At 54.1% G+C, this 26166-nt stretch overlaps 1 protein-coding gene across 1 annotated transcript in view; it reads right to left on the bottom strand.

Moving 5' to 3' along the window:
* Positions 1 to 6194: 6194 nt before the first annotated feature.
* The window catches only part of LOC137669483 (hydrocephalus-inducing protein-like), a 164747-nt gene continuing 144775 nt past the window's right edge, over positions 6195 to 26166 (bottom strand). Inside the window, exons 61-84 of the mRNA XM_068411584.1 lie at positions 26011 to 26119; positions 25171 to 25431; positions 24182 to 24324; positions 23632 to 23850; positions 22287 to 22453; positions 21806 to 21915; positions 20005 to 20251; positions 19248 to 19460; positions 18437 to 18575; positions 17934 to 18099; positions 17428 to 17575; positions 15974 to 16181; positions 15523 to 15744; positions 14809 to 14978; positions 14423 to 14621; positions 14098 to 14256; positions 13268 to 13548; positions 12734 to 12953; positions 10964 to 11176; positions 9435 to 9598; positions 8644 to 8794; positions 8004 to 8234; positions 7150 to 7374; positions 6195 to 6698 (exon numbers count right to left, since the gene is read on the bottom strand). Coding sequence (XP_068267685.1) covers positions 6231 to 6698; positions 7150 to 7374; positions 8004 to 8234; positions 8644 to 8794; positions 9435 to 9598; positions 10964 to 11176; positions 12734 to 12953; positions 13268 to 13548; positions 14098 to 14256; positions 14423 to 14621; positions 14809 to 14978; positions 15523 to 15744; positions 15974 to 16181; positions 17428 to 17575; positions 17934 to 18099; positions 18437 to 18575; positions 19248 to 19460; positions 20005 to 20251; positions 21806 to 21915; positions 22287 to 22453; positions 23632 to 23850; positions 24182 to 24324; positions 25171 to 25431; positions 26011 to 26119 — 4833 coding nt within the window. The 3' untranslated portion in view covers positions 6195 to 6230. The remainder of the gene's footprint in view (positions 6699 to 7149; positions 7375 to 8003; positions 8235 to 8643; positions 8795 to 9434; positions 9599 to 10963; positions 11177 to 12733; positions 12954 to 13267; positions 13549 to 14097; positions 14257 to 14422; positions 14622 to 14808; positions 14979 to 15522; positions 15745 to 15973; positions 16182 to 17427; positions 17576 to 17933; positions 18100 to 18436; positions 18576 to 19247; positions 19461 to 20004; positions 20252 to 21805; positions 21916 to 22286; positions 22454 to 23631; positions 23851 to 24181; positions 24325 to 25170; positions 25432 to 26010; positions 26120 to 26166) is intronic.

Here is a 26166-nt window from a genome sequence, read left to right as displayed (position 1 = left end):
GTTTTTACTGATGCAGGAAAGCGATGACATTCAGCAGTTATTACCTGGCAAGAGGATGGACAATGGAAACATTGCAAGTTCTCAGGACAAACTGAGGACTCATTACAGACACTTGAACTTTTTGCGATATATCAGGTTTTTGTAAATTGGAAGGACTTACCTGTAAATATTGTAACAGACTCTCTTTATGCAGCAGGCATTGTAAATCGAATTGAAAGAGCTTTTATATGACCAGTGAAGAATATGTGACTTTACACCATTTTGCTACAGTTGCATCAAGCAATAAACCTCAGAGAGGTACCTTATTTTGTTACTCACATTCGTAGTCATCAATTTGATCAAGGTTTGAGTATTGGAAATAATAAAGCAGACACACTTGTGTCCTATATGCAAATGTCACTAAATTTATTTGAACAAGCGCGCCTATCCCATCAATTCTTTCATCAATCAGCGAAAATGCTGGCGAAACAATTTCACCTCACCATGGCACAAGCACACGAATTGGTTAGTGCTTGTCCTAGTTGTCAGAAAATTGGCATGGAAATTGGAATAGGGGTAAATCCTCGAGAGTTGAGTGCGTTGCAACTGTGGCAAATGGATGTTACTCACATTGCAGAATTTGGAAGGTTCAAATATGTTCATGTATCTGTTGACACATTTTCACATGTAATATGGGCAACAGCACAAACTGGGGAAACCGGTCGTCATGTCAAACGACATTTACTTGCTTGCTTTGCGAGTCTTGGGGTTCCACAACAACTGAAAACTGATAATGGACCAGCATACTGTTCACAGATTTTTCGTCAATTTTGTCAACTATGGGGTATTACACATGTCACTGGGATTCCTCATTCACCTACGGGTCAGGCGATTGTGGAACGTGCTCATGGTACATGGAAACAGCTTCTGCAAAAACAAAAAGGGGGAGAGGAGACTGAACCTTCTGAGAGACTTGCAAAAGCTGTTTATGTACTTAACCATTTAACTTTAGCAGGAGATAAGGAGCGACCCCCAATTGTAATACATTGGGAGGCAGTTCGACAGGGAGCAAGCTATGTGCAAAACAAAGGCAAAGTGTGGTATAGGGAACCAGGTACTAACGAGTGGTTGGGACCAGGGGAACTATTACTAATGGGTCGAGGTTATGCTTCTGTCTCTACAGGCACAGGAGTACGGTGGATTGTCTCTAAAAGGATGGTTAGCCACATTGTTATAGGGAATAGTTTATGTAGTTGTGATTATAGTTATCATAGGGATCTGCGTGGGTTGTGTTAAGACAATCATTGAGAAGAGTATATGGAAGTAGTGAGATAATAAATCTAACTACTTCCAAAGGGGGAAATTGATACCGGATGGTTTAGCAATGATTTAGCAAGAGTAGGCCTCAGAGTAGGCTCTAAAAGGCCTACCCTGTGTTACCTTTACACAGAATCAGCTTTCCTGTCAGTAATTTTCCTTTCAGCTAGAATAACAGAGAATAACAGTATGTTCTGAAGCAAACTGCATGTTTTGTAGATAGAGTTTACTTATGGGAATGTTTATAATAGGCATTATCCTACTTGTGTTACCCTGTTTGTTTGCATGTTTGCAGAAAACTGTGCAACGAATGGTCAATACAGCCTTTTTGGCACAACAGAGAGCAGGATATATGGGTAACCAAGGCTGGGATTCTCTGACCAGACTTTGCGAGACACAGGGAACCGGGTTTGAGTAAGAAACAAAGACAAAAAGGACGAGATAGGACATAGCTCGTTCAAAAACAAAAAGGGGGATTTGTGGGGTTCCCACAGGACAATGGTCACGTACTGAACGAGCTATGTCCAGGCATGTCCAGGGGGTGGTAATGGGGTGGTGATGAACTAGCCAATCATAATACAGAACAAGGGCCTTGGCTATGAGAAAAATAAGATATGGGGAAGTTGAAAAATAAGAAAGAATGCTGCACCTGCAAGATATAGCTTTTTAGCATAAGCCAATCAGAACTAATATAGAGGCGTGTGAACAAAGCATACTAACCAATCATAATAGAAATGACACATACACGGAGCATGCACAAAAATAGAATAGTATAAATGTACCCTCAATAGAATAGTATAAATGTACCCTCAGATACGTAAATAAACGAGATCTGCTTAACGATCATATTGGTCTGCGTGCATTTACTCCGTGCCCTCTCAAGTTAATGGAAACACACCCCAACTCCCATACATAACTCCCTTATGTCAATTCCAAATATGCTAGTGCCAGACCCCGGGCTGGACATACCCAAGCCCATCAACTGGAGGGCAACTACACCAGCACACACAGCAACACACTTTAGCACTGGGGAAATTCCAGATTACAGCATGGAACAGGTCACCCCATGGTAAAAGCACACCAAGACACTCTGCAGGAGCTAATTTCAGCCACCCAGGCTACAGAAGCACAGCACCCAGAGGGCCCCAGCTTTAACCCTGGCTCAGCCAAGCTCTTCAGCCTCCCTGTAGTGACCAGCTCTACAGGGAGAGCCTGCGTAACCCTTGCAAAACCTGCTACCAGCCCAGAGGGAGGTAAACTCCCTTTGCCAGGGCCTTGAACACCCAGAGAAAACCCTGGCAGGCAGCAGGGAATAGCTGATGCAGCCCCAGGAAAGGGAAGCCACAGAGACCCTGCTGATCAAGCACAAGGGGACCGGTGCTCTCTGCAAAAAGCAGCTTTCTTTGATTCTCTCAGCGTTTGCACACAAAGCCCTCGGGGGGTTCTGGCATTTGGCAAAACACATGTTCTGCCAAAGCTGCTTCATTTCTGATGGCAGAGGTGAACACTGCAAATTAGTACTTTTTCTAGCTAACAGGGACTTGAAGGGAGAGGAATACACTGCATTCCCAGGGAGCACAGAGGGGAGATGTCACTGCAGGTGTACACTACCAGCCAGACTGCCCTCCACTGCTGGCTGCTGAGCAGGAGGAGGCCACAGACAGCTTGTCCTGTAGCTTCTTCACCATAACCACAGCTCCTGATGGCTACAGACAGCAGGCGACCCTGCCAAGCTGCCATTTTTGAACAGCAACAGACCTGAAATTAAAATCAATACGAGTGGACATACTTTGCAAGCCTACACACACAGTTCAGGATGCACTGCAGGATGGAGAAGATTTCAGCCACTGCTTTCGGACCCAGTCCTGGGCTTCACCATGCTTGGAGATGGAAAAGTGGTAAGACAGACCATCCATCTCACAGACCTTGCTGCCCAGATACACAGGTGGAGATGAGACAGGGAAGTGGAAGGAAGACCAAGACTCTTCCAGGCTTCTTCCTCAGGACAGGACTTATCAGTCCAAAGCAGGCTTGCAAGCTAGCCACAAAATGAAGCACCAGCCATCTCCCTCAGGAGAGATCCATGCCCGCACCACGCTGGGCACCAGCGGCGCCAGGTCCCGCTCTGCGTTCATGGCCCCACCAACACCGGCGCTCACGTGACCCCGCCGTGATGGCCGCAGCACCCCCGCGTTGTCTCAAACAATTAATACAACCACAGAAATGGCCTTTAAGATCCTTAACCCAACTGCAGCGCCCTCAGCACCCTCGGGTGGGGCCCATCTGACCCCACAGCCCTGGGCATGTCTACAGGGGGTAGCAGGTCACCAATCATCTCCCCAGGGGTTGTGGGGGCTTCACTCTGCTCCCCGGCCCTGTCACAGGAGGGTTTGGGCTGGAAGGGACCTTAAAGCCCATCCAGTCCCAACCCCCTGCCACGGGCAGGGACACCTTCCACCAGACCAGGTTGCTCCAAGCCCCATCCAACCTGGCCTTGAACACTGCCAGGGAGGGGGCAGCCACAGCTTCTCTGGGCAACCTGGGCCAGTGTCTCACCACCCTCACAGGGAGAATTTCTTCCTCAAATCTCATCTCAATCTCCCCTCTTTCAGTTTAAAACCGTTCCCCCTCGTCCTGTCACTCCATGCCCTTGTAAAAAGTCCCTCTCCAGCTTTCCTGTAGCCCCTTCAGGCCCTGGAAGGTGCTAGAAGGTCTCCCTGGAGCCTTCTCTCCTCCAGGCTGAACAGCCGCAGCTCTCTCAGCCTGTCTCCAGAGCAGAGGGGCTCCAGCCCTCTGAGCATCTTTGTGGCCTCCTCTGGACTCTCTCCAACAGCTCCATGTCCTTCTGATGTTGGGGGTCCCAGAGCTGGACGCAGCACTGCAGGGGGGGTCTCACGGGAGCGGAGCAGAGGGGCAGAATCCCCTCCCTCGCCCTGCTGGCCACGCTGCTGGGGATGCAGCCCAGGATACGGGTGGCTTTCTGGGCTGCAATCTGTCCTCCAGCTCATGGGGCTGGGTGCCTGCAGAGCAACTCATCCTACTGATAAAGATGGAGGCAAAGGCAGCATTAAGCACCTCAGCCTTTTCCTCAGCCTTTGTCACGATGCTTCCCCCCGCACCCAGCAAAGGATGGAGATTCTCCTTGGTTCTCCTCTTCACAGAATCACAGAATGTTCAGGATTGGAAGGGACCTTGAAAGATCATCTAGTCCAACCCCCTGCCGGAGTAGGATTACCTAGATCATGTCACACAGGAACGTGTCCAGGCGGGTTTTGAATGTCTCCAGAGACGGAGACTCCACAACCTCTCTGGGCAGTCTGTGCTAGTTACCCTCACTGTAAAGAAGTTTTTCCTCATATTTATGTGGAACCTCCTGTGTTCCAGCTTGCACCCGTTGCCCCTTGTCCTGTCAATGGATGTCACTGAGAAGAGCCTGGATCCATCCTCTTGACACTTGCCCTTTACATATTTATAAACATTAATGAGGTCACCCCTCAGTCTCCTCTTCTCCAAGCTAAAGAGACCCAGCTCCCTCAGCCTCTCCTCATGAGGGAGATGTTCCACTCCCTTAATCATCTTCGTGGCTCTGTGCTGGACTCTCTCTAGCAGTTCCCTGTCCTTCTTGAACTGAGGGGCCCAGAACTGGACACAATACTCCAGATGCGGCCTCACCAGGGCAGAGTAGAGGGGGAGGAGAACCTCTCTTGACCTGCTAACCTCACCCCTTCTCATACACCCCAGGCTGCCATTGGCCTTCTTGGCCACAAGGACACACTGCTGGCTCACGGTCATCCTGCTGTCCACTAGGACCCCCAGGTCCCTTTCCCCTACGCTGCTCTCCAACAGGTCTGTCCCCAACTTGTACTTATACATGGGGTTGTTCTTGCCCAGATGCAGGACTCTACACTTGCCCTTGTTACGTTTCATTAAATTTCTCCCCGCCCAACTCTCCAGCCTGTCCAGGTCTCTCTGAACGGCAGCACGGCCTTCTGGGGTGTCAGCCACTCCTCCCAGTTTGGTGTCGTCAGCGAACTTGCTGACAGTGCACTCTATTCCCTCATCCAAGTCATTAATGAATATATTGAATAGTACTGGTCCCAGTACCGACCCTTGAGGGACTCCACTAGACACAGGCCTCCAACTGGACTCTGTCCCATTGGCCACCACTCTCTGGCTTCTTTCGTTCAGCCAGTTCACGATCCACCTCACCACCCGATCAGCCAGACCACACTCCCTCAGTTTAGCTGCTAATGTATTTCTAAGAAACATTTGTTATTGCCTTTTACAGCAGTGGCCACATTAAGTTCTCGTTGGGCTTTGGCCCTTCTAATTTTTTCCCTGCATAGCCTCACGACATCTTTGTAGTCCTCCTGAGTTGCCTACTCCTTCTTCCAAAGGTCACAGACTCTCCTTTTTTGCCCCCTGAGTTCCAGCCAAAGCTCTGTTGAGCCAGGCCGGTCTTCTTCCCTGCCAGCTCGTCTTTCGGCACACGGAGACGGCCTTTAAGATTTCTTTCTTGAAGAGTGTCCAGCCTTCCTGGACACCTTTGCCTTTCAGGACTGCCTCACAAGGGACTCTGTCCACCAGGCTCCTACACAGCCCAAAGTCTGCCCTCAGGGAGTCCAGGATAGCAGTTCTGCTGACCCCCTTCCTTACTTCTCCAGGAACAAAAAACTCTTATCATTTCACGATCGCGATGCCCAAGACAGCCTCCAACCATCACATCACCCACAAGTCCTTCCCTGTTCACAAACAAGAGGTCCAGCGGGGCACCTTCCCTCATTGGCTCGCCCACCAGCTGTGCCACAAAGTCATCTCCCACATGCTCCAGGAACCTCTGAGACTTGTTTCCTCTCTGCTGTATTTTTACAAGTCCAAGCAATTCCCATCACCTTTAATTAACCTCTCACTTTATTAACAAACACCCACACAGTTCACTTGGTAGCGGGGAGACCCCGGAGGTAGTAGACCCAGGAGATATCAGCCCCTCTCCTAGGGCAGGAGACCACCATCGTGCTGCTGATGGGGGTCTCGGCCCCCTTGAAGGACACTCTGATGAAGGTGGTCTTCTTGGGTTGCAAGTTCTCGGTGGCCCTGACAGCGAAGGCCGGGTGCTCCACGGTGTAATGGAAGGCTGCGGGCTGGAGGAAGACGTTTTTGAAGGGGATGGAGGTGGTACGACCGGCTTTGATGATGAAGGGGCCCTTGGGCTTGGCTGGGAGGGCGAGGCCGAAGAGCGGGATGCTGTACTCCCTGCCAGCTGGGGAGGAAAGCTGCAGTGTGGCCCTGGCTTCACCCAGCTTGCAGGGCTCGTAGGTCACCTCCACGCTCACTTCCGAGCCCCCTGGGCAGGCGGGGGCCATGCTGATGGTCTTCTCTGTCTGGAAGTCAGCACTGTTGGTCTGCAGAGGGGAGAGGAGAGACAATGGAGGGGAGGGTGAGGAAACCAATGGTGCCCTGCCATCACGCTGGCCAGGGTCCCTTTCCCTTGCCTGTCACTGCACCCGTCCCACCCACACCTTACCCCTGGTGAGTGCCCGTAAGGACTGTCCAAATATGCCAAGCAGGGAGAACCCTGCACCAAACCCTGAGAGACCTTATTGACAGAGCTGGGGTTTAAGGTGGAAGTCCAGGCCCCATAGGACCTGCAAGAGCAGCTCCATCAAGGGCAGCAGAGAGGGATCTGCGAGTGAGGACAGTCCAGCTGGGGACAGGCCCACCATTGGTGGGAAGACCCCTGGGCTCACATGGCCACCCCGGCCAAGCTAGAGGGGCAGGATCCCTCAACGGAGAGGGCTGATGCTGGCCAGATGAGCTGCCTCTCCCCAAGAGCCCAGGGTAGGCTGCGGTCACCTGGAGGAGGTAGTCTGTCTTCCGCTGGGCATAATTAATGATTTTGGTGGTGATGGTCTGACTAGAGCCCAGCGTGGTGCAGAAGTGGAGGGCCTTCTCCGGCCTGCTCGCAGTGGCTTTCAGGTGCAAGTTGTAGTAGAAAGCGCCCAGGTTGCTGCTCCGGAGCACCAGGCGCCCGGTGTTCTCACCTGTTTTCAGGGGCTGGTACTCAAGGACAAGATCAGCCTGGAAGGAACGAAGGGAAAAGCCACTGGTCAGGCAGAGACGGGGAAAGTAGGGCCCAGGATGGGGGAATCAGTCCCTGGTGTGCTCATGCAGTGCTGGAAGGCAGCCCAGCACCCTGCCTCGCTTCAACTCCTCCTCTCTGGGTCAGAGCCCTGCTGCATGTGGGGGACAGGTCACTTGCAGGACCGTCCCCAACAGCTGAGAGCCCTCCAGCACTACCCTACACCTTCCCACCCGAAAATGCCCCTATACTCCCCACCCCAGGGCACGCAACACCTCCTGTCAACCCAGGCTGCAAACACCCTGCCCGTGGGGCAAGGGGCGTCCTGCAGCCACTCCAAACTGAAAATACCCACCCTAGAGAAGGAGCATGTGGACCAAGGACGTGCCACGTGAGGTCACTGATGGGAGCACATCACAACGGGTAGCATGGCAGACTCCACCAGCACAGGGTGATTCCCACTGCAGATATTCTCACACACTCCTTCCCCCTCCAGATTATTACCAGGTGGGAGCTGTCACCCTTGGAAAGCAGCCCCAGATGGTTCCTGTAGGGCATCCCCCTTCAAGAGCACCCACTCCCAGAGAGGCTGTGGGGAGAGAACGTGCTGGATGAGCTTTGCTCCTACCTCTGACTGCGCAGGAACGGTGAAACGTGGGGGAACGCTAACGCCGGGCACTTTGCAATCTATGGCAAACATCACCGGGACAGACAGAGGGTTGTCCACCTTGACGGTGGAAGACACTCTCTGCCGAACGGCGGCGGTCATTTCAACGGTGCTGATGGGGCCTGAAGAGGTGGCCTCGAATGTCACCATGTAGAACAAGTACTCCTTCATCACCTTGTTGATGAAGGTCACCTGAATCAGAGAAAAAAGGGAAGCGCTGGTCATTCTGCACATAAAAATACACCAGCTGTGCTAAGCCAGCCCAAGAGCCCCCCCCAGCTCAGCACCTGACCTCCAAGAACGGCCGTAAGCAGCCACCCAGAAGGGTGCAAGACTGGGGAAGGCATGGGCGGTATTTCCACTTCGTAGTCTCCCGATAGGTTCCAGCTCACCAATGTCCTGACCCACCTCTGCTCAGCAGCCCCCAGTGGGACCCTCACAGAGCGCGATACGTGAGTGGGGTGTGCGCAGAGGTGCCTGCTGTTCAGTACCCACCTAGGACACCTACAATCCCACCCGTGGGCACGCGGAGGTACGAAACCAGCTTCTCAGTGAGCCAACAGCTCCTGGAAGGGCCCCGCAGCCTCGTGTCCACACTTACCCTCACGGTAAAGACTCCTTCCTTGTAGGAGAGGAACGTGAGCTTGTAGTCCTCCTTGGCAGAGCCTGGCACGTCGATGTATTCCAGCCCCTGCAGCACAGAACTGCTTTCCAGGTTTTTTGGTTGGACCATGTCCATTACAACATGGAACCTGCAGGTGAGATGGACGCAGCAAAGGTCAACGGGAAGGACTCCCATAGGATACCCATCGTGTTGGGGTACAACACAATCCTTGTCATCCTCAATGCCTCGGGCTGATGGAGCCAGCTCTCATCCACCGTGGAGGAAAGCCCTCCAGGATGGGTCTGCATAGGCTCCGGGGAGACCTTCTAGCACCTTCCAGGGCCTGAAGGGGCTACAGGAAAGCTGGAGAGGGACTTTTTACAAGGGCATGGAGTGACAGGACGAGGGGGAACGGTTTTAAACTGAAAGAGGGGAGATTGAGATGAGATCTGAGGAAGAAATTCTTTGCTGTGAGGGTGGTGAGACACTGGCCCAGGTTGCCCAGAGAAGCTGTGGCTGCCCCCTCCCTGGCAGTGTTCAAGGCCAGGTTGGATGGGGCTTGGAGCAACCTGGTCTGGTGGAAGGTGTCCCTGCCCGTGGCAGGGGGTTGGGACTGGATGGGCTTTAAGGTCCCTTCCAACCCAAACCATTCCCTGTTTCTATGATCCCAGGCACCTACAGCCGGAAATGGCCAAGGAGAGTGAAAAGCTTGCAGGAAGGAGCTTCCAGGCAGTGGGAAGCCCTTCCTTGTGCTGCTGCAGGGATGAGACTTCCTGAGCTGGACTCACCTCTGTGGTCTCGTCAGCCAGTTGGAGACAGGGATGAGCTCAGTGTAGGAAGTCCTACACAGTACCTGCCGGACAATGGTCCCTGAACACTTTGGGGCCTTCGCAGTCCCTTGCAGGAGGTAGTACAAGCCCGTCCCACCCGGCAATGGGAAGAAGATGGAGCCCTAGAAGACAAGTAATAGGATAAGTGAGCTCTCCTGCTCTGTCTGGACCAGTTCCTGGCTCTCGAGCACACCAGGACTGTCCCATGTCTCAGGCTGTCACTTGAGCAGCTTTGAGCAGGTCCAGCTGCCAGAGCTGTGCCCACAGCCCTGTGTCCTGTGCAGGAGGAGATGGCAATAATGTTGTACCCGCTCGGGCTGGCACAGCCGCAGGACACGGAGGCAGCATGTGTGGGCAAAGCAAGGCAAGAGCAGCCCGACAGCAGAGCTGGTCTCACCAACCTAACGCCCCTTCACACGCCTCACTACCTGGGGGACATCAGCTGCCAGCCCGGCGCTCATGCAGGGACAGGTAAGGGGGTGACCGTCCCTGCTGAGCTCGGCTGCCCCAGCAGCCTGTAAGCTCACACGGCCGGGTCCCACCAGCCAGGCTGGGCCACAAGAAGCTCATACGCAGGACTCCTTTCGGGTGCCAATGGGTCAGAGCCACCTGCCTGCGGCACCTCCTCTGCCTCCAGAGGGGGTGAAGCCTACAGGACCCTTCATGCAAGGTTGTACATTAAAGAGATCCTGAGCATACACGACCCTACAGGGCACAGATCTGCTCTGCACCCTGGAGACTGACCCCAGAAGTCCCCAGCCTCCAACTCTTGCTCTGGCCTAAATTCTGGCATGGTGTAAGATTAGCTGAGGGAGGGACAAGGGGCAGGTGTCTGACACCACCTCCAGCACCCCAGAGCTGTTCTCAACTGACCCCCGTGATTTCAGAGCTTTTCCCTGGTGTGTCTCAGAAATGGCACCCATGGAAACAGAGGGACCAGTCCCCCCACCCGCCCAGCCGGAGACCCGCAGGAAGGGCTCCTTCCAAAGCTCCTGCGTTACTGACGGGGATGTCAAGAGAGAGCTCTGCGTCATTTCCCACCTGACTGCTCATGGCCAGGGGGACACTGAGAAATGGCAGGGCAGCTTCGCCCCTCGTGTTCCCTGCACGCTGCAAAAGGAGCCCAGGAGGGCAGAAGTGGTGGTGCCTGGGGAGCCTGTGCAGCTCACACAGCTGAGCACGGGGGTCTCTGAGCCCCTCTGGGCTGCACAGGCATGGACCAGGAGCTGCACAGAACAAATTTCAGTTCCTGGACCTTCAGACAACCTGGCTTTTTAGCTTAGCTGCTCAAATACATTCCATGGTCAGTCCAGACTTCCCACCTGGCCTCTAGCCACCGAGGAATCCAGCTTCCAACACAGGATCCCAGGACAATTGCAGTTCACAGGGAACCTCTGGAAGGTCATCTCGTCCACCCTCCTGCCCAAAGCTGGGTGAGCTATGAGGGTCATGCTATGAGGGTCAGCGTGCTGGCACAGCTCACGTACCTGATGCTTCTTGTCCTCAGAGCTCATGGTTAGGGGGTTGTAAGTGATCTCGTAGGGCTTGTTTCGTTGATTTGCCTCTAGATGGAAAAATTCAGGCCCCTTCCAGTGTTCTCCCTCAATGACAGGCTGGATGGTCCAAGCCTCGTTGCTCAGGTTGGACAGGAGGATGGTCTGGCTGTGCTTCTCGCGCACATCGCACGTGAAAGTCAGCGTCTGCAAACAGAGGAGCACAGAGGCTGCTTGGTCACACCGAGGAGTCCTTTCCACTCGGGCTCTGACGAGATCTGCACACACAGAGTGGCTTTTCCTCGTCATGGGCCAAATTTCCCTTTGAGCCGTAGCTTTTGGTGTAAATCAAGTTCTTGGGGAAGGGAGAGGAACGAGCCTTTTGCACGCTGGGGGAAGGGGGCTGCTGCCTCCCACGGAGGGGAGAAAGAAGTCCTGGGTGGATCTCTCTCCCGGGCAAGGACAAGACCTGCAGCCACACAGCCCCTTCGTGGCCAGGCTGAAGGGCAGCTCTGGGCCCTCTTTTGGGAGCCAGAGCCAACACCCCCCAGCTGCACCCTCCTGCAATGGCCGTGAGGGCCAGGAGTCCTCCACGCTGCACCCGTGCCACGCTCCACGTCCATCCAGTGCCCCAGGAACTGGACGCAGATGCCTTGCCCACTCCAGGGGCTGAATGCCGTCCTCTGCCCCGACAGGGAGGGAAAGTGTGGCTGTGGGTGCAATAGCGGGGGTAGAGCTGGGTGGCTCTGTGGGGAGGGTCTCAGAAGAGTCCTACAGGGTGTCCCCGTGGCAAGGGTGCTGCGATGCAGAGCCAGGGCAGCTGAGGTGCTCGCTGGAGGAGCAGCGCCTTTAACGGGGGGGAAAGAAATTACAGGGCTCAGAAATCTGGGGAATCCTGCACAGGGGTTTTGCTCAGCTCTCTGGGATGCCCAGGCAGGGTGACAGGCAGGAGTGAGTCTGTGCACATAAATGTAGAATCACAGAACCGTTTTGCTTGGAAAGGACCTTTGAGATCATAAAGTCCAACCGTTAACCCAGCACGGCCAAGCCCACCACTAACCCGTGTCCCTCAGCACCACATCTACATGGCTTTTAAATCCCCCCAGGGATGGGGACTCCACCACTGCCCTGGGCAGCCTGTGCCAGTGCTTGACAACCCTTTCGAGGAAGAAATTGTCCCTGATCTCCAATCTAAACCTCCCCTGGCACAACTTGAGGTTGTTTCGTCTCGTCCTGTCGCTTGTTACCTGGGAGAAGTGACCGACCCCCCCTCGCTACACCCTACTTTCAGGTGGTTGTAGAGAGCGAGAAGGTCTCCCCTCAGCCTCCTTTTCTCCAGCCTAAAAACCCCCAGGTCCCCCAGCCGCTCCTCATCACACTTGTGCTCCAGACCCTTCACCAGCTTTGTTGCCCTTCTCTGGACTCGCTCCAGCACCTCAAGGTCTTTCTTGTAGTGAGGGGCCCAAAACTGCACCCAGGATTCGAGGTGCGGCCTCACCAGTGCCGAGTACAGGGGGACGATCCCTGCCCTAGTCCTGCTGGTCACACTAGTGCTGGTACAAGTCAGGAGGCTGGTGGCCTCCTTGGCCACCTGGGCACACTGCTGGCTCTTATTCAGCCGCCATCGACCAACACCCCCAGGTCCTTTTCCACCAGGCACTTTCCAGCCACGCTTCCCATGTCCTACAGTCCCTGCCCTGGGAGAGATGTGGTGCAAATGATGGGGTAAGAGGAGGACCCATCCTGTGTCCCTGCTCCGCTTACCTCTTTGATCCCTGGGGTCTTCATGCAGCATCCTGCCAGTGTAAGCCGGAGCGGCCCACTGTCCTGGATGAAGCACTGCAGGCCCTCGTACTGGATAGCGTGGCTCAGCTTAGAGGGGTGGAAGGTCACAACGAAGAGGACATCCATTCCTGGGGGGATGTACCCCGTTTCGGGGCTGATGGAGAAATCTGGCTTGAAGCTCTCGATGTCCCACTTAAACCTTGCCAAGGAAAGCACAAGGACAGGAAGGAAGGATTAGCAACTGGGAGGCTGCAGGCACAACAGGCTGTTTCTAATCCTCTTGTGGGCTTTTTCCACCAAATCTCAGGCCTGATGCTGAGCTACCTGGCAATAAGGCTTCAGGTTGGGCAGGACTCACCCATCTGTAAACAAGCCTTTGGGTACATCCCTTGCTAACTTCCAGGGCTTGCCTGCACAGCTCTCCAGCAGAGGGGAACTATCTGGGCAACCTACAACTCCATCCAACCCTCATCCAAGCTCTCAGCCCCCAGAGAGGACAGGGATTTCCATTACTTGGCTCCTATGTCGCCTGTGTTCTGCATGATGATGCGCTGGGTGGTGTAGCTCCGCTGCATCACCGCTCCAAAGCTGAGGTGGTCCCGGTCCAAGCTCACACAGATGCCCTGGCAGGAGCCCTGCACCACGAAGAGGGAGCGCACCAGGCCGTTGCACTCCAACATCACTTCTTCGGCGAACGGCTGGACGCGGCACTTTGGGGAGAAGGTCACCTCCACTTTACAGGTATCTCCTTTGGCCTTCAGACTCAGTTCGTTGGTGGGGTTCAAGCAGAGAACCTGCCCAAAGAAATGAGGAGAGACTACTTCAGCTGGCAACTGAGCTGTGAATCCTCCACAGAGTCTGCCAATTCTGCCCCGTCAACATTGCCCCAGTCCCACTCACTCCCTGGGACGCATCCCCAGGTACCAAAGGTGTTTTCCTGTGACGTGTCCAGCTGGCCACGGTGAGCTGGACTACGTCTTCCAAAGTAATTTCATGTGAGCTCCAAGAGAGCTGTAACTCTTGGTCTTTAAAGATTACATTTCCATATCTAATAGACATGGCCCCGTCCTAACGTCTGTGTCTGAAACAGGTGAGAGGAATTGTGCCTTCTTCTCACTTCTGGCTGTTGGGAGAGTCCTGACACCCAGCTCAGATGAGGCATTCACATTGCAAGCATCTGCTGGTAGAGCAGTCCCAGCAGGGAGGACAGGACAGCATACAGGCAGCCAGGACAGCATACCATTGTCATTAGCTACCAGCTCCCACCCAGAGCAGCTCAGAGCTACCTGCAGGCCTCCCTGGAGGCACACCAAAGTGCTCTCCGGTGAAGGAAGGGACCTTACCCCAGCTTCTTGCAGCTCTGGCACGGTGGACACGAGACTGAGCTTAAAAGTGAGAGGGACAGCACTGTTGTTCGCTATGGTGACAATCTTCTTCACCGTCTGTCCGATGGAGAGGGCTCCCAGCTTCACCACCTTTCCGTGGGGATTCACAACGTCAACCTGAGGTAGAAGGGATTAACAGAAAGTGAAAGGAAAGAAGGAGGAAAGGTTTTCTGCCACGAGAGTGGCAAAACCTGGTAGGCTGGGGGAGAGATGAGGAAAATCAGAGAGAAAGCCATGCTGGCTGCCTGCTGCTGGGAGCTTTAGGATTTGGGTTTCATCTCACCTTCATTTCTGTGCCCTTTCCTCGGACCTCAACAGTTTCCTGGCGAAGACCGTTGATTTCAAAAGGGATGAGCTCCCGGTAAGATGTAACCTCTCTGGGACAGAAAGTGATGGGCACCTCCACTGTCCCTCCTGGGTGTAGGATGGACCCTGGGAAGTCCACCACCAGGTGCGCGGTGCTGGTGAACAAGCAGCTCAAACTGGCAGAAAGCAAAGAGGAGCAGAGGTGTCACAAGGCTGTGTGGGCTCAGCTAACATCGTCAGGGCTACTTGGGGCTCTCCTGTCTCCTCTCCCTGCATCCTCAGGACTTCACCCACAGGGGTCACGAGGACATGGAGCAGGCACGTGCTAAGCAAGGGCTGAAGGAGCACATGGAGAAGACCTACCTCACGTCCTTGTCTGCCTTGTTCGTGATGACAAGGGTCTGACGAGCAGGTGACATGCCACCGTGGCAGACGAAGCAGGCTCCAAAGTTGAGTCTGGTGGTGGAGAAGTGGACAGTGTGCGCTACCACGGTGGCCAGGAACACGCAGGTAAACGTGGGACCCTTGCTGATCTGGTGGGGTGAAAGACAGCGTGAGCCAGATGAAGAGTCGAGGAATTCCAACCGCAAGCACCAGGGATGGCTGAGGAGGAGGATGGGGGACAGCTGGCTGCAGCGACAATAAGGAAAAGCAGGTGCCAAAGGCCCCCAGAATAGAGATAGAAGGTGGAAGGCTTGGTCTGAGAGGGAAAGGTTTAAGGAGTCACATCCCTGCTTTGTGCAGCCACGTGCTGGCAAGACCTTTCTGAGCTGTGGGACCTCACGCAGGAGGGGCCTGGCAAGGAGAAACAGCTCCATCTCCATGCACATCTAGCCTCCCCCACAAATTAGGGGCAGAGAGGGCCTGGGGGACATGTCCTGCCACAAAAGCGCTTCCCAAAGTGGTCCTGGATAAGCACTTATTAAAATATTCCATCCAGAAGCTGTCAGGGTCTTTATTTCAGTAGCAGGAGCCTCTTTGCCTCGTTCAGGCTCTAAGAGCTGGAGCTCACCCCTAGCTGTGGGCTCCTGCTGCACGGGGAAGGTGAAGGTCCCGTATGAAACGCTGGTGCCTCACCTGCAGCATCAGCTTTACACCCTTCAAAGAGCACAGCTTCTGCGGGTGGAAAGCCAGCCAGGTCTCCGCTTTCTCCTCCGCCTGCACGGTGCCCGTCTGAGGGCTCACGGTAAGGGCCTGCTTCTGGGCTGCGGGGCCGCTCAGCTCCCACGAGAAGGTGAAGCTGAACTTGCCCTTATTGCGGATGCTGAAGATGCGCTCGATGTTCTCGTTCAGCTGGACCTGTGGAGAGGAGGAGGTGAGGAGGAGCAAGTGCTCCTTCCTACTGCGCTCCTGCATCGTTCACATTCAGCTCACGACCTGGCTGAAGGATCAGCCTCCCTCCCTCTAGAGACCCAGAAATGAAGAAAAACATTCCCTCTCGTTCAAACCTATCTGCAAAGCTGCTGGTTGAGGTCCAGCCTTGCAGGGCTTCGTGGGGCAAATGGTTCGGGGAACCAGTGCTGCCCACCTCCTTGAAATCGATGACGTTGATCTCCTTTGCACTGAGCTCAGTGACGCGGCCGTCGCTGTCCTCACACCCGACAGACACGTTCATGCTGTAGCCGGTGGCCTTGATGTACAAGGAGAGGGGCTGGGTCTTCCTCTTGACATCGCACTTGAGGTTGAAGACCACCTCTCCTTCTAGTGTGGGTGTGAAGGTGACTGTAATGGGAAGCCTGGGGAGAGAAGACCCTTTTAGCTCTGGTTGCTCTTACCTTTCTTGGCCCCACGTTACCTGCTCGGTGGGAGAGCAGCTGTGCAATGGCTGTGGTGAGACCCCAAGCCTGGGAGAAACCAGGAGCAGCGCTCTGCCCTTCCACGGCCTTCCACTATGGAGCAAGCCCTGGCAAGAACTGCTTAGGGTACGATGATCCCATGCAAGGAAACGGCAGAGGATAAAACACCAAGGCAGCAATCCCTGAGCTAACGCTGACCTTCCTGCCCTGGCCCGTGTGCTACAGGGTGGCGTTGGGTTGAGACCCCGCTTCTGTCCCAAACACCGAGGAGGGCACTCAGAGACCCCCGATCTCTCCAATCTGTATGACAAGGGTAACATCCTCTGTGCAAAGAGGAATCATCCAGTTCCACGTGACAGCAGCACAACGTGGGTACCACCAACCTGCCTCTTCGTCATTTTTATGGGTAGTATCTGGGTGTGTGATCAAACACACCCCAACTACAGAGATTTAAGGAATAATCACGTCTCCGATGAGCCGCAGTAACCAATACAGGACGCTCTCTCATCTTGCACCCCGCAGCAAGCCAAAATTCAGCATCTTTTAAGCCACAGCAAAGCTGCCCGAAGCCAACATGTTCTCCTTACACCCAGACAAGCTCTGAGTGGGCACAGGGCCATCCACGGTGGATCAGCAGATCAGCTGGTGACTGTTCTACTGCTTGAACTCACGCTCACGTCCGATCGCGAGTCACAGCTGCAGTTTACGAGAAAAGAGCAGCTGTTTTCTGTGCAAAACACAGCGAGTCGTGTCGGCCTGTCGCTGTCACCCACGACGGGCTGCAGTGCTGCCCGTGTGCTCTGCTGCTCTCGGCAGCTTTGCACAGACCATGCGTGGTGGGCTCTGTCGCTACAGGAACACAGAGAAAGGAGACCTTGCACGCTTAGGGCTGCTGGCTCAGGGGGTCACAGGGTTAAAGCCCCCCAAAATGCTTCTGTCATCACACCCAGAAGATTCAAAGCCTGAATTTCTCCAGGAAGGGGGCCTAGAAGACTGCGGTAACCCCGACACAGCCACTTCATGGAGAAACCTGCAGTTTCGTGGTGTCGAAGGAACGAAATAAGGCAGATTTATGCTATTTCCGAGAGTCACCTGGTGACTGCGGAGGGGAGAAAGCCTCAAAAGCACAATGGCGGTGCAACGTTTGGCACGCAGGAGAAGGAGTCTGGCCCGTGAGCCCTCTTACCTTGAGAGAGGAGCGATGGAGCCTTTCATGGGCTCTATTCTCACAGGGGCACCGCAGCGCTCCGAGTAGAGAGAGCCTTCTCTGAAAGCAAAGCTGAAGGCTTCCTTCTCATTGTTGATCATATAGACCGTCTGGTGTACCTCGTGCCCTGGGGAGAGGACAAAGCAGCCGCTGAAAACCTTTTGTTCCTCTGGCCACTGGGCCATCACTGCCCACCGCGCTCCTGCCCTTGCAGTGAGGACCACTGCCTGCAGCATGGCACGCTCAGCATGCCAACATGGAAACATGCATCACCCCCAAATCCCCTCGTGGAAACAGCCCCAACCACATGCCACATCCCTGACACACGCCTTCCTCCCTTCCCCTTCCTCTCCCTCGCACACATGCCAGGGGCTGCATGATCTGCTCACAAGTGCCCATTTCCATGTCCAGCTTCCTCGTTGGAGTCTACTGAGCCCCTGGAACAGTTCACATCTGACCATGTGAGCTAGAACCATGGTGCTCACCAATTAACAGCAAGTGGAAGTTCAGGTGGAATCTGTCCAGGGTCACTAGCAGGTCAGTGGCATTGCCCACCAACAGGAACGGGATTGAAACTCTCCGCTCGGGGATTGTAAAGGCCCAGAATGATTCTGTGATGTCCAGCTGCCGGGCAATAAAGTCAAACTTCATCTGTGGAAGAAAGAGGCAAATAAAGGAAAGGTGCCGCCCTCGGCAGGGTAAGGGCGAGGGGCGTGCAGTACCACCAAGAAACCCCAGGAACCTCCACCTTATGTTGCTGTGAGCTCAGAGATAGGGTGCTGTGCCACGTACAGCCCAAGAGCACCACAAACATTGGGTATGGGGTGAGAACAGGTTCATCTGCCAGTTCATTTACACTGCAGTCAAAGGTTTCTTCACGGTCTTGGCAAGCTCACAGTGAGAAGGGACTCCCAGTAAGCATAGTATAGCTGGTGTCAAACTGGCATACGTGTGCACGGGATCGACCTTCTTCATTTCCTGCACCCACCTCTGCTTTCTTCCCCGGCTGGAGCTGACCCCTCTCTGTGAGGCAGAAGAAAGCCGCCTGTTCTCGTGGGGCTTCAGGGTCTTGGCAAGTCCACTGGAAGGAGTACGCAGAACTGGTTGGGTTCATAATCATGAAGGTCCTGGGCAAACAAAACAAAAAGGACTACTAAGGTGGCGTTGGGACGTTAATGACTCTGTCCTGTAGCAGACATCAGACGCTGCCACTCCTGGACACCATCTGGAAGGAGTTATTTGGTATAAGGGAACAATGCTGGGAGCACAAACATTTCACCTGCCTTCCAGGGGCCCCGTTTGTCTCTCAGGTGGCTGAAGATCAATGGCTATCAACCAAGAAATTAGCCAAGAAATCAGCCACACTCTTGCATGTTAAAATCGTAAGACTGAGTGAAAATGGTAAAATCAAGTCCAGGAAGACTCCGTTGGAAGATGGAACTCTCTGTTGTGGTCGCAGCCTTCACTGACCCTGTCTGACTGGTATCTCAAAGGAGCAATAACATCCCAAGGATGCTCTTTAAAGGGACAAAGGTTGTACTGGCCACATTGCACAGGCTGGGGATATGTGGTCCTCCCAGACTGACCCATAACTCATTCCAGAAAGGGACAAAGAGAACAAACAATTGGCCAGTTGGTCTGCAGTGACCAGTTTGTTCCAGCCGCAAGCCAGATTGGTGGCCAAGCATCAGCAGATCACAGACAAGGTACAGATGTGCCTTGAGGTTTGGAAGAGCAGCTGGAGAGGTCTTTGGTGACCAGGAGGCCACCAACAGGAGAAGCCACGCCCACACACCTACCTGCTGCTCCTGCCACACACTCCAGTCGCTGCAAACTCAATCACTCTTGTCTTGAGATCCAACATTGTCCCCTTCGGCCCCTGCAAATTTGGGTTGCGCCTTTGTGCAGTGATGTAGTCAGAGTCTTCCAGTTCGAAGTGGCAATGTGGCATCAGGCTTCTCCCCTTCACAGCCATCTCTGGGCCCTTCTGGTCTGGCCTCAGGTTAGGAATACTAGGAAGAAAGGGACTCGTATTAGCCAGAGTAACCTTTCCAGCCAGCCACCTGCTTGTTTATCTTATTGTGCAGCACACAGTGTTGCATCCTCTCTCCGTGCAAGCATTGATCAGCAAATCAAACACAATTACACTTCTTGCAAAAGGTGAAATGGCAGAAACATGGACAGTTACATGTCCAGAGATCAACTGTAGCATGCAGGTTTCTATGTAGATAAGGAGGCCATGCTTGTCTGATAAGGAAGCGCAGCTAGGGACTGGCTGGCCCCCCTTGACAGCCTTTCTGGATCTCTCGTTCCACATTTTGCAGCCCTCCAGGAGCTCAATATTTCATACAACGTTTTTTCCCAGTGTCTGCACACCTGCTTCTACCAAGGTCGGATGACCACGTTTCTTTGCTCCTGTATGTTGGTTGTTTCTGCTGCCTCTCTGGGGCTGGCTGTCCCCACGTCTGCCCTCCCGCCCACCCCAACCACACGTATCACCACGACTATCCATCAGTAGCATGAGTTGAAAAGCAAGCAAGCCTGGAGGTTTCCTACCTGCAAAGCACATGGCTCTCAAAGTCCCCCACGTACACCGGGGAGAACTTCATCTGGAAGAGCTGCTCCCGGCCGGCAGCGACGGTGCCCTTGTGGGGCTCAACAGAGAACAGCGGGGCAGCACCAACGGTGTTCAGAGACGAGCTCAGGGAAGAAGAGACGCGCTCGGGAGCGTGGCCCAGCTGGCTGGAACGACGGCTAGGCTGGAGCTTCACAGAGGCACCAGAAGCGGAGGAGAGGCGATGCCCTGGGGTAAGGAAGAGGTTAGCAGGACATCAGCTTTCAAGAAGGAAATTCTCTGTTCCCAGCACCTCTGCTTCCTGCTGCGAGTGGACAGAGGGGAGCTGGGGTGCTCTTGGAGCATCCCTGGCCACGTGCTCTCAGCAGGACTCCCCCTGACGAGGAACAGGGAGAGCTATCAGGTTGCTTTCCGCTTCTGTGTTACTGCTCACTAAATCGGAATCCCACAAAGTCCTGGGGACAGGTGTGAAAGTGAGAGCAGACAGGAGGGAAAACAGCGTGGGGGCAGCAAAGACAGCGAAAAGGCCCAGCAGAGACCCAGAGAACTGCTTCAACCAAAACACACCACTGACCACCACCATCAAGGTGCTCGGATGACGGCCAGGAAAGCTACGTCTGTTAGCAAATCAAACGGGCTCAGGGCTGAAGCCAGTCGCTTCACTCTGTGCTCTTAAACTCTCCCCATCTCCAGGACTGGGTAGCTAGATGCAAAATTCTCCTGCAGAACAGTTTGTGGCCCGTGTTCACTCTCAAACCACATCCAGGGACCAACAGGAGAGGTGACTGTTACAGCAGCTGTGAAAATTCTGGGCGCTGTCACGTCCCAGTGCAGCCAGCCTCAGGGCCCAGCATCAAGGACAGTGTTAAATCCTGCTCCCCTGGGGCCCACAGCACCGAGTTGTGCTGCTCGGGGTGGTGGAGAGGCGGCTCTGGGGAACAGCACTGCTCTGTCCTTCACACCCTCTCCTTCCTTCCTCTTTTCCATAACCGACGACAAGAGAGCTGATGGCACAGCCCAGCTTCAGCACGAGTGTGCCCTGTGCCCACACCAGCACCCACAGGGGAGGGAGTTAAACACATTCAGGGCGTCAAGGACCTTGGCTGAGGTCTCCCACCTTGCCCATCAGGTGAGCTGCCTGAGCTAGGGAACACAAGGGCTGACAGCTCTCCTCGCTCCTGCTCCTGACGAGACCTCTCGGACACACAGCCCTGTGTCCCCGCAGAACCACGCTGCTCCCACGGGACCACGCGCTCGGACACAACCTCGTTACTGCAGGTTAATGAGCCCCGGCCCCGCCGCTGAGCTCCCACGGCTGCTGCGAGCAGCGTCTCTGCCTGCAGCAAACACTCCGCTGCCCAAGTTAGGACGCTTAATTGTGGAGAGTGACTTTGCATTTGCCCTGGTCTGGGGAATTGCACGCAGACAGTGGCTGCAGGTCAGCTAACTCCTCACACCATCCATTTTCCCAGTCTCAGAGGTGCCCTGATGTCCCCCTTCCCCAGCCCTGACCCCCACCATGGCTCTCCCCTGAGCCAGGCTCTGCTCCTGTGCAGAGCAGAGTGTCAGAGCAAGCACCGGTGGGTCTGAGAGGCAGAGAAGGGCCAAGGAGAAAGTCTCCAGCTGCAGCTGGGAAGATGCTGATGAAAACGGAAGATTGGACAGGGATGAAAAAGCAATTCATGTTTTGGGGTGAAGCGGCATGGTCTTCTCCCCAAGCCCTCAGTTACCAACTGAAACACCCCGGGCACCCCCAGCTGCCACCCAGAGCCAGTGCCTTACCGTCCAGACTTGGTGGGAGCAGCTCCCCAGTATGGCTCGTTGCCCTTTCATCCTCCACCGCCACCCAGGTGTATTCCAGGGCCACACTCCCTGTATTGGACAGCTGGAAACTGAAGAGCGAGGAGGAGAGGGGAAAAAAAAAGAAAAAGCCCAATAAATACAAAGTGAGTAGAGAAGGAACACTGTACGGTGGGCTCCTGGCACCCCTTTCTTTATGCTGAGGAGCATCTTCTTCTCCAGACAACTCTGTCATGGGCTGCCCCAAGACAAAGTATTTCAAAGTTTGGAAGTTAAAGAGGAAAGAGCAGACATGTTGTCCAGGAGACAATCCAAGGGGCTTATTCTGGTCTTATGTCTCCGTTTGACTTGTGTATTTTGGCTGCAGATTTGTCCTTGAGCAGATGAGGACAGGCACAACATGCAATGAAAGCAAAACCATGGCTGGGCAAAGGCAGGTCCCTGCCTGGCCTCCAGCACTCACGTGGACGTCCTCGTCTGGAAGAGCAAGGTCTCCTTGAAGTGAATCGAGTCCGTATTCAGCTTGAACTCGGCGTAGTCCACGACAGCGCTGAGGCGAAGCTCCACCTCACGCCTGCTCTCCTCCACGACAGTGTGAGCTGGTTCTGGGTCTGGGTCCTTCTCGATCACCTCCAAACAAGAGAGGGAAGAATCACTGAGCAGAGCCCAGAAAGCCAGCCCGAGCAGGGAGCCTTTCAGCCTCCAAAATCAGCCACTTAGAGGGGCTGGGAAGGACCATTCCCATTTATTTCCTTGGAAAGATGACCAAATTTGACCCTTCTGCTGTAGTATCTGTTCCTACCTACTGATCAATCACCACCACGACTGCTAATACACCCATTGGGACCATGGCCGGGTACCAGTCCCTCACCTTTTTCCCAGCCCCCTATAAACCCAGCAGGCCTCTCAATCAGGATTATGTTCCCCTCCTGGAGCTCTGAAGATGGAGAACCCCAAGAATGAACAAACCTAGAAAACACCTTTTCCTTCTTGTCTTAGGAGAAAGTGCTTTCCAGGTGTCACGTGTGGGGCAACAGCCATACTGGTGGGGGCTGGGGATGGGCATTTTGGGATGGGAATGAACTCACTAGGAAAGTCCCTGACTGATGGTGCTCTGAAGGGGAAGAAGTTTGGTTTACAGGTCTTATAATGGCTCAGCAACTAGGGAAGAGCTATCACCCAAGGTCAGTGTGTTTGGCAATAATGATAGTACAAGCCAGAGTTTCTGGAGATGATACTTCTCCGGACTCCTGCGTGACTGCCATACAGTACCTGGGCTGCTCCATCATGAGATACCCCACATGATATAGAGACTACAACCAAAATCTCTGGTTTCAGCATAGGCCGAGCTCAGAGCTCACCCACAACGTGCTGGTGGGCTAGCTAGCATTCACAGAAGAGCACTAGCGTTGCTCTCCACTTCAAAACAAGAGACAGAGACCAGCAGATTTAACTCCCTGTCGGTGAAAAGGCACTGAATCAGATGAAGAGATTTTAACACCGTAAAATGCGTTATCATAAAACGTGACCTCCCATTCACCACAGGCTGCAACACCTCAGCTTTTAGCAGAGACTGATAGTTTGCATGTGGCTAAATGTCTCTTGTCAAAAAGATTTCCCCGTCTCGTGTGAGCGTATCAGGTCATCCTGCATCCACCCCTCCCCTAAAACGCATTTAGTGTTTAGTATAAGTGTCAGGACTAAGTGTCAGGACGAAGCAGGAGCTCCTTAGCCTGTAGAGATGGTGGTCTGCTGCCGTCAGCAGTTCTTTTCATAGAAGCTCAGTTAGCTTTTGTTGTGCTTCTTACCTTCCGCTTAAGAGGCCACGGGGCCCCTGGGCCCCTCGTGACATCCACCCACTTGACGGTGTGCAGGTTGTCATGCCAGTCAGGAACATGCTCTGGTGGCTTCTGGAAGGTGATCCTGACCACCCTACACTTCACAGGGTGCCTTTTGAAGGTGACTGCCACGTCCGATTTCAAGGTCACCGTGATGTGCTTAGCACAGCCAGCGTGGAGATGTCCCACCTAGGGAGAACCAGAGAGTCCAGACCAAACTGGAAACACTGGTAAGGGCAGGGCTGACAGCAAAGGGACTGATGTGGGGAGCAGCTGCGCCAGGAATCTGCGTCTCACTGTGTATTTATCTGAGGTTTGACAAAGAAAAGTACAAATACCACCTGCCATAACACGGAGCCTTTTGGGGGCTCACAGCCCTGCCTCAGCACAGCCAGGGACTGCATCTCCTACGTGGCACTGGAATGGGCTCCCACCGGTACGTGGTGACTCCCTGGTAGCTCCTGGGAACCCCCCGGGCAGGGCTCGAGCAGTACGGAAAGGCAGAGCCACCTAAGCTCACCTGGGGCGAGAAGTGAAATGGGGCATTTGCCAGCCACTCAAACCGCATCACGTCCGCCTCGCTGCGGTTGGTGATCGTGAAGCTCTTGCTGTAGGTTGTCCCAATGCGACAGTCCCCAAACGGGATGTGATCCCCTCTGGCAGCTGTTAAGAATGAGAGAAAGGGATCTCAGCGGGCGGTGAGGTCCATCCGCACAGGCTTGGTTATACAGAGAACACAAATGATCATACATGGTCTTCATAGCACACCCCAGGCTGACAGACCTCCTTTTAGAGATACTCAGCTGAACGCTGGTATTGCTACACCCTCCTTTCGGGTGGTTGTAGAGAGCGAGAAGGTCTCCCCTCAGCCTCCTGTTCTCCAGGCTAAATCCCCCCAGGTCCCTCAGCCGCTCCTCACCACACTTGTGCTCCAGACCCTTCACCAGCTCCGTTGCCCTTCTCTGGACTCACTCCAGCACCTCAAGGTCTTTCTTGTAGTGAGGGGCCCAAAACTAGGGTGCTAGTCTCTTCTCCCAGGTAACAAGCCATAGGACAAGAGGAAACGGCCTCAAGTTGTGCCAGGGGAGGTTTAGATTGGAGATCAGGGACAATTTCTCCCCCAAAAGGGTTGTCAAGCACTGGAACAGGCTGCCCAGGGCAGTGGTGGAGTCACCAACCCTGGAGGGATTTAAAAGACGAGTAGATGTGGTGCTGAGGGACATGGGTTAGTGGTGGCCTTGGCAGTGCTGGGTTGACAGTTGGACTCGATGATCTTAAAGGTCTTTTCCAACCAAAATGATTCTGTGATTCTATCTCTGACCCTTCCCTGCTAGCTTCCTCCCTGACAGAGGATCTTCCCTTGTGTTCTCGAGTGTGGCTGCTCTGAAGGCTACAAAAGGCAAGAGGAGCTGCCTACTAGGCCTGGACCACACCTGCACTGGCACAGGGTGAGCAGAAATGTGTATTTTCCTATTCCTGTCTCCATCTCGGCAGCCTCTCCTCTCTTACCGTCAATGATGTCTTCCTCCAGATGGCCCTCAGTGTCCTCCTCCGTGCTGTCTGCCACTAGCCAATGGATGTAATCTAGCGTGAAGTCATCCTTGTAGCCTTCACCCACCAGCTGAATGTTGGTCTTTTCATAGGGGTTGTCCACCACTGACAGCTGGATCTTCCCTTCCACACGTTGGGCCAGGGTGGGTTTGAACAGGACATCAAACTCTGCTAATTCCCCGTGATGCAGCACCAGGGAAGCGGTGTGGGGCTTCCTCCCTGCACAGTGATGGAAGTCAGAGACAAGTGTTACAGCCAGACAGAGGAAGTGTTTCCATGGGGTATAAGAGGAACAAGGGGTTGAAAGCCAGCTGTCTCCAAGCACAGGTCCTCCCACCAATGGCTCCAAGACCCTCCTCCTATGTTCACAAGACTATGACACCACCATGCAGAGCACTGCTTAAGTGCCTTCACCTCAGGTTAACACCCAGCTCTCACTCAAACCGCATCCAGCCAGCTCCTGCCATACGTAAAGCTCAAAGAGTGGTTTGGGCTTTTGTTGGCTGGCTGTGAGCTCAAGGGCTGCCTCCGTTCAGGCTGATAACTCCCCACATGCAGCAAAGACCTCAGATGGTCCATTCAAGTGGTGACAGACCCCCACAACTCAACCCACCACGTCCAGCACAGAAAAACTTCTTACAACTTGCTAGGAGGAAACCCTGCGAAGAGTCCACGTGCAAAACTAGGGGTACAGAGAGCCCCAGGAAAGGAACCTCTTGGCTGCTGCTTGGCCAAGCCAAGAGCAGGGCACCCATTTTCCCCCTGTGAATGACTACACTTCATGGTTAATGAATTTACCTTCTCCAGAAGAGTCTTCCTTCATGCCCTCAGCTTGGTAGAAGCACTGTGTGGTGGGCCTGGCTTTCAAGGAGAAAACTCCCCCTTCATCCAACAGGTCTATCGTGAACTGAGAAGAGGAAACACAGAGCACGACCACACCGGTGTGGGCACAGG

The sequence above is a fragment of the Nyctibius grandis genome, chromosome 12 (assembly GCF_013368605.1).
Source record: "Nyctibius grandis isolate bNycGra1 chromosome 12, bNycGra1.pri, whole genome shotgun sequence".
NCBI lineage: Eukaryota > Metazoa > Chordata > Aves > Nyctibiiformes > Nyctibiidae > Nyctibius > Nyctibius grandis.
Note: the sequence above shows the minus strand (reverse complement) of the source record. Positions and strands in the feature narration are given on the sequence as shown.